General features: G+C 37.0%; 1 protein-coding gene across 1 annotated transcript; it reads right to left on the bottom strand.

Moving 5' to 3' along the window:
• Positions 1-6,482: 6,482 nt before the first annotated feature.
• Positions 6,483-10,342, bottom strand: LOC121321105 (olfactomedin-4-like). The gene is made up of 6 exons (XM_041260011.1): positions 10,337-10,342; positions 10,137-10,199; positions 9,350-9,502; positions 8,453-8,665; positions 7,640-7,802; positions 6,483-7,462 (listed from the first exon to the last, which is right to left on the bottom strand). Exons 1-6 carry the CDS (start codon positions 10,340-10,342, stop codon positions 6,648-6,650), a joined length of 1,413 nt encoding a protein of 470 aa, XP_041115945.1. The 3' UTR covers positions 6,483-6,647.
• Between the last annotated feature and the right edge of the window lie 682 nt (positions 10,343-11,024).

Here is an 11,024-nt window from a genome sequence, read left to right as displayed (position 1 = left end):
AGGTCAGTTGAAGAATGTAATGCAGTAGAGGAGCTTACTTTGTGGCCTATCTGTACTGCTTTTGAAATGACTCATAATTTTGCCATAGCAATACAACCCTGCAACGAGACAATTGCCTCTGTGGTGAAGTACCCAAATCTGCACTGGAAATCTGCATTTAATTACCTCTGCAGAGCTTCCAGACAGAACTTTCTATTAAAGGCTTATACTTGAAAAAGGGTCTGGTCATGTTAATGAGGCCACTGACTGATTCCTGGCAGGTGTTTAACTGTATGCTACCTCTCATCTGTCCTGTATATAATGTCTAAATAGCAAGGAATCTTCATTCCTATCATATAAAGTTAAGTTCCTGTCTATTTTTGTTAATTCTGAGAATATTTTATTTGCCAGTAAGAACATTTGTCAGGTCCTATTCATTAGACCACATTAGATAACAATTACAGTTCATTAACAATATTAGCCAGTCCGATGCTGCAATGTCTCATATAAGTTGAAGACAAATAATTCAAATGCATGGTGTTTTCAAAACTGTATTCAACAAAAACTAAGATTTGCATTTCAGAAGTAAATTGATGGGACCAGTGAACTTAATCTATACTGATGTCAGCACATTCTAGCTAGTGACTGAAACTATTTGCCCTCTTTTGATATGTTTGATGTTCATTCCTTAAAACGTCCCACAGGGTTCTGTTATCGGATAACTGATTTAGAATGGTAGAAGAAAATCTTTGTTCAGTGAATCGTTTGAGTGTTCCTGGCTGCAACCTGTTACCTTTCTTAACATATGGTATTTGGCTGAAACCTACCAAATCCATCTCATGGATGCTTTTTCACGCCACGGATCGTCGGGCACAAAGAAATGCCACAGCCTCGTGAATATAGAGAAAGCATTCGCTGATCCGTAATGTGTGAGTTCCCAGGGTTTATTGTTGGACATTTGCTTGGTTTTTGTGGAGAAGAGAACTGAATAAAATAGAATTGCAAGGTAATAGAATTGGATAACAATGCATAAAACAGGATCACTTCCATGACCTGAGTGAAAACGAAACATTGCCAAGGTGAAATCGTATCATATATTAAGAAATTCTGACTATCTCTAAGACAGACCCTACTGTAGCTCTACGGCATATCCACAGCTAGACCCTACTGTAGCTCTACGGCATATCCACAGCTAAACCCTACTGTAGCTCTACGGCATATCCACAGCTAAACCCTACTGTAGCTCTACGGCATATCCACAGCTAAACCCTACTGTAGCTCTACGGCATATCCACAGCTAAACCCTACTGTAGCTCTACGGCATATCCACAGCTAAACCCTACTGTAGCTCTACGGCATATCCACAGCTAAACCCTACTGTAGCTCTACGGCATATCCACAGCTAAACCCTACTGTAGCTCTACGGCATATCCACAGCTAAACCCTACTGTAGCTCTACGGCATATCCACAGCTAACCCTACCTCTACGGCATATCCACAGCTAGCCCTACTGTAGCTCTACGGCATATCCACAGCTAAACCCTACTGTAGCTCTACGGCATATCCACAGCTAAACCCTACTGTAGCTCTACGGCATATCCACAGCTAAACCCTACTGTAGCTCTACGGCATATCCACAGCTAAACCCTACTGTAGCGCTACGGCATATCCACAGCTAAACCCTACTGTAGCGCTACGGCATATCCACAGCTAAACCCTAGCATTGTATTTCGGAACATGGACAACTCCTATAACTATACAATAGGCCTGATCCTCTATAACTATCCATGTTTATAGAAGTCATTGTGGTGGTTATGGGAGCCATTAACCCTGTTATTTTAATTCACCTATCAGCTTCAATGTAAACTCTTAAAATAAGGGTTCCTTGGTTCTTTCATGCTTGATGTTTTTCAATGCAGGTGTATTTTTTTAAACCACAAGACCAATTTATTGCTTATGTTGCTTCCTGGTACCCACACGTCCTGTTTTGCAGGTCAGATTAGCTGCAATCAGACAATATTACCTACATTCTCGGAAACTATTAGGTATTTGATAATTATACCCATCCTGACTCGATCAAATGAAGAAGCGGAATATTATAACGCTAATAAACATTGACAACATTTATTTTAAAGCCTTGGTTATCACCCTGTAAGTCATCAATAATGTACTGTATTACAGTGAATTAACATGATGGAACATGGTTCTTTTATCGAGCCTAAACAATAAAACAAGAACTCATTTCAGAACAATGTGGTTCTGTAAGCATAGTGGATGACATGGTCCCATGGGCTATAGCTATAATCTGTTGAATGACATTGATGGTTGAATCTTACATCCTTTATTTGCAGTAATGTGTTTCAAAATAAATACTCATGTTGTTGTTTTTTTTTTTTTTTTTTAATCATGTAAATGTGACTGTTGACTGTTTTGGCTTCCTCCAGCCAAGCAAGTGTAAACCACCTATAACCCAGGACTCGGTGAAGGATTCAGTTTTGTTATCTTTCGGAGGGATTGTTGATATAATTTGTTTATGTAATGCATTGTTTTTTAGTTATCCAGTGCATCCCATGATGGAAACTAATGGCTATATTTAGGTAGGGCAGTTCGAGATTAGGCTACTAATCGGGGTTTATGAAACCAGCCGGTATGTACTGTGAATCAAGTGTTTAAGAACGTAACGTGAATCTTATGCTACAGGCTATAAGCACATTTCATATGTATAGGCTATACTTTACTCTGCAATGTTTATTTTGGTAACACTTGTGTTTTGTGCGTGCATTTTTAACACTATTAACATCTGAAGTGTATTTTTAATATGTTCATAAAATCTGTTTATTTTTTAACATTTTATATCAAGGCACGCTTTGATAGATGCGAACTAACTGCACACAGCAAAATCCAGAATATAAACATTTACTGATGCAATCACCTTATATAAAAGATTACAATGACACTTCAGTTCAAATACACACATTTTTGTGATAACAGGATTTTATTTTGATTTACGAAAAAGTATGTATCTGTGTAAAAAAAAAAAAAATGGTGAGAGGGGATAATTAAGAAAATATGTGAACTAATAATCCGTTTTTTTTACGGTTTAAAAAACCAAAGCCTCGTATTGAATTGCAGTAGTGTGAAACTGTAGTCTTCATTTCAGATGTGATGAGGTACATTGTGTGTGCACACTAAGCAGTCAAATACAAGTTCTCAGCAATCGTGCATACTGGGATTATGTTTCAAATGAATTCTGTTGACAGTCTACTTGTTTGGCACCTTAACAAGGTAATTAAGGGAGCTCCCGACTTTGATAAGGCTTTGTGCAATGGCGATAAAAAGCATTTAAATCCGATTAAAGGAACTGTCCATCTGTTCTGGTGTTAACTATTTCGGTTTTTTAATTAACAGTAAAAAACTGAAGTCTATGAACTTCTGTAAACATAATTTACATCTTCAATGTAAAAACGTACCTGCTGTTTGCTGTGTTTGTGTTTTATTAGCGGAAATTAAGACTAAATGCTATCTTCTGAATGATACTGCATGCATCAACAATGCTGTCAACATGCTGAATGATACTGCATGCATCAACAATGCTGTCAACATTCTGAATGATACTGCATGCATCAACAATGCTGTCAACATTCTGAATGATACTGCATGCATCAACAATGCTGTCAACATTCTGAATGATACTGCATGCATCAACAATGCTGTCAACATGCTGAATGATACTGCATGCATCAACAATGCTGTCAACATGCTGAATGATACTGCATGCATCAACAATGCTGTCAACATGCTGAATGATACTGCATGCATCAACAATGCTGTCAACATGCTGAATGATATTGCATGCATCAACAATGCTGTCAACATTCTGAATGATACTGCATGCATCAACAATGCTGTCAACATTCTGAATGATATTGCATGCATCAACAATGTTATCAACATTCTGAATCATATTGCATGCATCAACAATGCTGTCAACATTTGCTTGCTGGAGTTTTTAAAATAGCAACGTGGAGGACTGGAACGCTTTGTCTTTTGCATTGAGTCGTCAAGATAATGTTCAAGCCACCACCGGGATGTTTCCTAAAATAGATATATAGGCCTAAGTGGACGCTATTATGGTTACAATTTAAACAAATGATGTAGCCGGCTATGTTGCATGCGGGCTACTCCCTTTTGGCGATGTAAACCAATTTAGAAATCATGGATATGTTTCAGTCACAAGGATATTGAGGGATAGTTGCTAGCAGAGGTGACAGTTAATTCACACCGTTTGTGGTGCGTGAAGGCTTACCTATTATCCTTACCTATCGCTCAAACAAATGGATTCGTGTTTGGAACAGATGCGAAGGTGGCAGAAGGGCAGCTCTTAACCCTATTAACACATTGACTGTGCACAGATCTCTGTCTTATCTTAAATACCCCTAGCTGAGTTGAATTTGAAACACTCGCATTATTTGTGGTATATAGTTGATTCAGGAAATCTTCCAAGTGCCTAAAACTTGGTCAACAGGAGTCCAGTCCAGTGCTTAATCATTGAATAGTGCATGTATTATCTTTGCAAGTTGTGAAGGCCCAAAAATAAATTAATTCATGTCAAAAAATGTAAAATATGTCTCTTTTTTTCACAAATAATGAATCCCAAACACAAATGCGTCAATATTGGAGTGTAGTAAGAGAGCAGTTGATAGTTACCAAGGCCTGAGTTAAATCAGTTTATATCCGCTCCTGTTTTCCTTGATCACACATCACTTAAAAAGAGAATGCAGCACCGGATTTAACACTTGTTGGTATACATTCAAACCTGACCCACAGCATCTAACCTTGTTCTTGTTGTATTTTGTAATGTTAATGTGTTACAAATCACCACTGGCTAGAATGGTTCCATCCATCATATAATACCCAACAACATGATTTTCAAAGAAAGAACATTAATATATCTATTAGATATTATCTTTCTTTTAACCTGGTTTATAAAGAAATTACTGAGAAAAGATTTGAGTTATGAGACTGTGATTTGAGAACCTTAACATGGACCATAATAATTCACGTGTGTTAACATAAACACCCTCTGGGGATCGATCCTTCCTCTGAAAGGGCTTTTGGTTGAACTCTTTCAACACTGCAGACCCATTTAGTTCTTGCGAATTTATGATTTTTACATAAAAAATGGCACCCTGTGAAGGAAAGATGAGTTCTGGTGATGAATCTTCCTCCCGACCTGTGAGGGCGCTAAAGAACGAGAGGAGAAGTATCTGGAAGGGCTGGCCTGACGGTTTGTTTCAGATACTTCTCCTCTCGTTCTTTAGCGCCCTCACAGGTCGGGAGGAAGATTCATCACCAGAACTCATCTTTCCGTCACACACCCAAACAAACAAAGAGTGAGGGGAGGTCGCTCCACGAGATTCCTTCACATTACTAATAAATATATATGTAGTAAATGACATCACTGGCACATTTAATAGATTTAAACTAGATTTAAACTAGAAATAATGTAGTTACCATGGCATCAAAAGCCTCTAAATACCACCACTGTTTTTCTTCAAACACACTTTCCCTTGAACGAGGTATGTTAAGCACACCGAAAATTTGGGAAGTTGGCTCTTTGGAGCAAAAACATTTAAATATATGTAACCTGTTTGTAAACCTGTGCTGGTTCTTGTTAGAGGAGAGGAGTTAAATAAAATAAAAGAACTACCCTTTACAATGAAAAGATAACCATGAGGGGTTTCAGAGTGGTGGTGTCAAAAGGGGATGATCCCAAGACTAAATATTAATTGTGGGTATTTGAGGTCAAGGTGAGGGTGAGGTTTAGCCTATTGTAATTGTCCTCTTTGAACTCCAAGCTATAACTATATATTTCACTTGGGACCCTAACACAATAGAATATGCATAATGGGGCTATGAGTCCCACCACTGAATTAGTTTTGGGTTGATTCATTTTGTAGCGCACAGCAAAACTATAGCATTGTTTTCACAGTTGTGTTTGCAGTTTTGTTTTTATTATTGCATACCCTTTTTATGTAAGCCTGCTGAAGGAGCAACACCTACTGAGTGTATCATGCAGTGGTGTTACATGATGTTGCACCTGCACTGTTTGGCTGTGAATGAATAAAACCTGGATGTCTGTCTATGTATTTGTAACCAAAATCCACCAGTCTCTCTCATTCTCTCTCACAGCAGACTCCCACACCCTTTTACATCTCAGTATCAGATCTGCATCTCCGACTGTATCATTTTATTTACACTACTAAACATAGATTAAATGCACATGTTCCTTCATTTGCCATACCCTAGGCTGTGTTTCACGATTCAGAACTGAAAATGAAACATGCTATTGACAATATCATTCAGGCATGCTTTATTTTATTAGAATGGAACAGAAATGATCACATTTTGTATATGTATGTGTTTTCAAATCAGCAGCTGCTTTTAATTTTTAGTGATTTTAAAAAATGCAACAAATTAACATAAGAAAATCAATTATAATTGCCAACCATTACACCTGTTGATTTACCTGGGATTTGTAGCATATGAAAAAAGGAAAAGGGTTTTATAATGTATTGGTGATTACTTTTTTAATTGTATTTAAGGATGCTAAGCATTGTTCTGCTGAGGGGATTGATTCAAAGGGGTTATTTTAAACAGTTGCTCATTTATGGGTTGGTATTTTTTGGATAAAAGCTGAGATCATAATTGATCAGATAGCCATCATTATAAACATATAACTTATGGTCTGGTGGATTGTAATTGACACCGTGCATGTATTCCATCATCTTTTTAAACGGTATGCTAATTTTGGTGTCTTGGTTTGTCTTGGTGTCATACATGTAAAATATCTCTTCATGTCTAGTTGTTACAGTCTTGGTTACATAGAGAACTCCACAAACAATGAAAGCATTGCTGGCAGTCGGTTTATACTGTTGTGTCACCCAGGTTTTCTCAACATTAAGTGTTGTTTCATTAAGCTTACTGATCACAATGTTCCCCGTGCTTTCTTCAGTTGCATATATTGCCCACAGACCACTTTCATCCACAGCCAGATCAATATCCTGCCAGGGTGATCCCGAATATGAAAACCTGTTATTGAAGGCTGCACCTGGGAGGTCTTTCGTTAACACAATACCATTTGTGTTGATGTCAACTTTACCAATATTTCTTGAATTATACAAGTTGTAGTACAAATTATTTTTATACACCACCATGCCACTGCCTTGAGCCAAATGACCACTGCCAAGTTGGTACTCTTTGGGGTTTTTGTACAGCAGTAAATCATCAAAGGACTCATACTGTCTATAATAGTCCATGTATCTCCCATCCGTTAGAGGTGCTTGCCAGTAGAGGTCCTTTTTTGGGGGGACGGGCGCAGGATCTCTTCCCCAGGCACCAGCTTTGTATCCAAATCCTCTCCAGTTCAGCTGAACAATGAGTGGCTCACTAATATTCAAAAGAGGGCCATGATCGCAGCTTCCTGTATTGCAGATATAAATATGCATTGCTTTTTAGATGTATAGTAGCATTGTTTTCTTAATTATTCATTTTATAGCATTTAATCTTTTATTTAGCAGTATTATTAAATATGTTGTAACATCATAACGTGATAACATTCAAACATACTGTATAGTAGTGTAGTAAAGAAATTACTGACCATGAATAATGGGGGGCTGTGTTGGAATGGGCTTCGTTTGATTTTTGGCTTCTTCACATTCCTTCAGCTGTTTCCTCAATGCAATAATTTCACGACGAATTATAAGAATGTTGTTTTTGTCTAGCTTCTCCAGGTGATTTATTGTCAGTGACATGTTGTGAATCTGTGGTAATATAGATAGGAAGTTACTGTAAGTTTGTGTTGAAAAAGGCTGTTATCTTGCACCCCCCTGAGCTTTCCTTTTGATTTCCATCTTAATTCTGTTATCAGAAGAGCATTCTGTCATTTGAGAAATGTTGCCAAATTGGATACGAGGGATACAAAGATTCTAATGTGCATTAATAACCTCTCGCCTTGATTATTGTAATTCCTTGTTTGTTGGTATACCTTTTGCTTCAGCTTGTCCAGAAGGCAGCTACGAGACTGCTTTCTCACACTCATCTTTCTCAACATACTACTTCAGTGGTAGGTCTTTACATTGGTTACCAGTGAATTAAAGTTGCCATAATAACTTAAGGTCCTTCATTGATTAGGGCCATCCTAGCTCCAAGTACTAACTCTGCCTTGGACTATGCAAAAATAGATCAGAATATGCATGAGTCAACTTCGTGATTCAAACCTAAATACATGGTATAGATAAAATAAATATGCATATTTAATGTGAATATTTAATTGTTAATTGTCATTTACTTTTTTTTATATTGTACACATGCACATTATGATAACAATTACACTGCATGACAGTGCTACATAATTACTGCAGTGCTCTGGTAAAAAACACAATTTAAAAGAATTAACAAGATAAAGTGTTACCTTAACAAACAGCTGTTCAATGATCACATTGCTGCCATTCAAACTGCCCTTCAACTGAGAGATCAGGACCTCCAGCTCCTGGATTTCCACTTTCACCAATTCAAAGTCTAATTCAGTGAAGGAAATGTCACTGTTTTCCATGAACTCCACTCTCAAGGTGAGGTTTTGAAGGTGACTTTCATAAATTAATATTTTGGTGGTATATTCAAGGATCTGAAATAATTAAAAAAAAAAAAGTATTTGTTCCTTTAAATGTTGCATAATCATCCAAAATTGATACTGTAATCTATTTTGGTATCCTACAGGTATTTTAGTATAGCTTTTTATTTGAATAAATTGAAAAGAAAATCAGCATAGGAAGGAGCCCTATGATGTCTGTAAATCATTATATTTTGAAGACAGATTTATTTCTGTTTAAAATCTCTTCAGTTCAGTTTAATGTTCGCTTATGACATGTTCAGACTGCCTAATCATTTTGCCCAATCCCCTAAGGTCAGCAGTATATTTATAGCGGGCTTCCCATGACACTTGTGATCCTTCATGGTGGGTACCTTGGAAAACAAGACATTTATCAGATTTTCCTGTTAATGTTTTAATAAATAAAATGTAAAAAAAATAAAGAATCCATGTCTAGGGGTTTAGAAATGCTGAAACACCCAGTTTTGTAATCAGCTATCACCATATTTAAAAAGGAAAATTAGGTGAGTCAGTTTTTCCGAAAACAGACTGTGAAAATAGGCAAATCAGACAGAAAATGCACTATTTTGAACAATAAACATTGCAACGTTTATCACACTTTAAAAAACTAAGAATTTTCCAAGGTCAGTTGAGAGACTGGTGCAAACATGAAAATACAGCCAAACCATACCAGCTTTAAGACACATTGCAAAGTGTTACCTTTTGGATTTCGTTTTCCACACTAATCAACAAAGAGGATGCCAGAATTTCAAGGTGTTCCACTCTGTCTGCTGGGAAGGTAGTGTCAGGAAGATAGACGGTACACTGACAGACTCCATTGGCATCCACACTTCCAGTGACATTGGCAGCTACCTGCTCATACAGAACACATTGTAATGAATGACAAGAAACTAGAATGCCACCGCTGTCATTATAAAAGACCATATCCGTATTTGAGGTTTTGTTAACTGGTTCTAAACTGGGTCTAGCAAAATGTGATCCCATCAATATTAATTTTCATGGCAAATCCATTTGCCTTCTACTAGAGTAAAAACCGCCTGAGCTTTCCTTTGATTTACATCTTAATTCTGTTATAAGAACAGCATTCTGTCATTTGAGAAATGCTACCAAATTGAAGCCCTTCATGGATTAGGACCATTCTATCTCCAAGAACTATTAACTCTGTATACCCTCATTCATTCCTTGAGATCAGAAAATGCAGAACTCTTAGTTGTTCCTAAAAATCATTTAAAATCAGCTGGAGCCGGAGATTTCTGCTGTTGTGCTCCTCTCGTTTGTGAAACTCTATTCCAGTTAACATTAGGCAGGTTGCAATATTGGATTTTGACATCTAAATTGAAAACATACTTTTTTTTAATGTGCTTTTATATAACTGGCTGTAGTGTATTGTACATATGAGCTCTCGTTTTGTTTTTAGCTTTGTATTTGTATTTGTATTGTATTGCGTATCTTTTCAGTAAGAATAATAATTAAAATAAAGCATTACCACAGGTGTAGGGTCAGGCTCATTGCTCATAGAGTGTAGACCCAGATTGTCTGGAAGCTGGATCTGGAAGACAATTCCAAAACATCAGTTGCCCTATGCAGTTATTACATTCGTAGTTACACTTTCAACAATATATTATATGATTGTATTATGTTAACATAGCCAATATAGAATGACAACTCCACTCCAGAAATACCTACTGTCATCGTTTGAGCTAGGTAGCTTCTACTGTTGAGAAGCAGCACAAGGCAGGTAATGAAGAACATCATTTTCATCCTCGTCGTCATCTGATGTAACTGTAGTGCTGTCAAGAGCTGGATTTTATACTGTCAATTTTGGAAACCACCAGAACCAATATCCAGTATGCTCCGCCTTCTTTTACTATAAGGATGTTCCTGCCTATGCTCAGGTAACCTCTCGTGATTAACTTTTATTAATGCATGTTTTTTTTTTTTAACATATGGTATATGTGGTTCACAGATTTAAAAGATAAAAACAAGGACGTAATATAGGATATAATTGTAAATACATCTGTTTTATTAAAGGATACATAATGACCTTTTATCTTGTTACATGTTCCCATGTGTTGCTCCAATTGTTTACGTAAGGTGTGTGGTGTTTTTTTAACATTTTGACCACTTTTTTAAACCTTTAAATTGCATTCCCTGCCTCAAGATGGCTTCACATGTACCCGCATGGACCTCTCAGAACTACATTTTACAATATATGATTCTATTTTAGTGATTATTTAGTCCTCGGGAACTCTTCAGCATTGCACACCATTTTGTATTTCTTTGTGATACTGGGCACACATAACATTGTTTTTTCCCTTTTTGGGAAATAATCCAGTACACAACTGATACATTTCAGACTCCTCAAGGTATTTGG

The sequence above is a fragment of the Polyodon spathula genome, chromosome 9 (assembly GCF_017654505.1).
Source record: "Polyodon spathula isolate WHYD16114869_AA chromosome 9, ASM1765450v1, whole genome shotgun sequence".
Classification (NCBI taxonomy): Eukaryota; Metazoa; Chordata; class Actinopteri; order Acipenseriformes; family Polyodontidae; genus Polyodon; species Polyodon spathula.
This window is presented reverse-complemented; position numbering and strand designations above follow the sequence as displayed.

What these genes read in the sequence shown, in the direction of transcription:
- LOC121321105 (XM_041260011.1), bottom strand. An exon ending in TGGAAAACGAAATCCAAAAG is followed by an intron (nt 8,666 to 9,349) that starts GTAACACTTTGC and finishes TAATTATTTCAG; the next exon opens with ATCCTTGAATATACCACCAA. An exon ending in ACAGCCCCCCATTATTCATG is followed by an intron (nt 7,463 to 7,639) that starts GTCAGTAATTTC and finishes TCTGCAATACAG; the next exon opens with GAAGCTGCGATCATGGCCCT.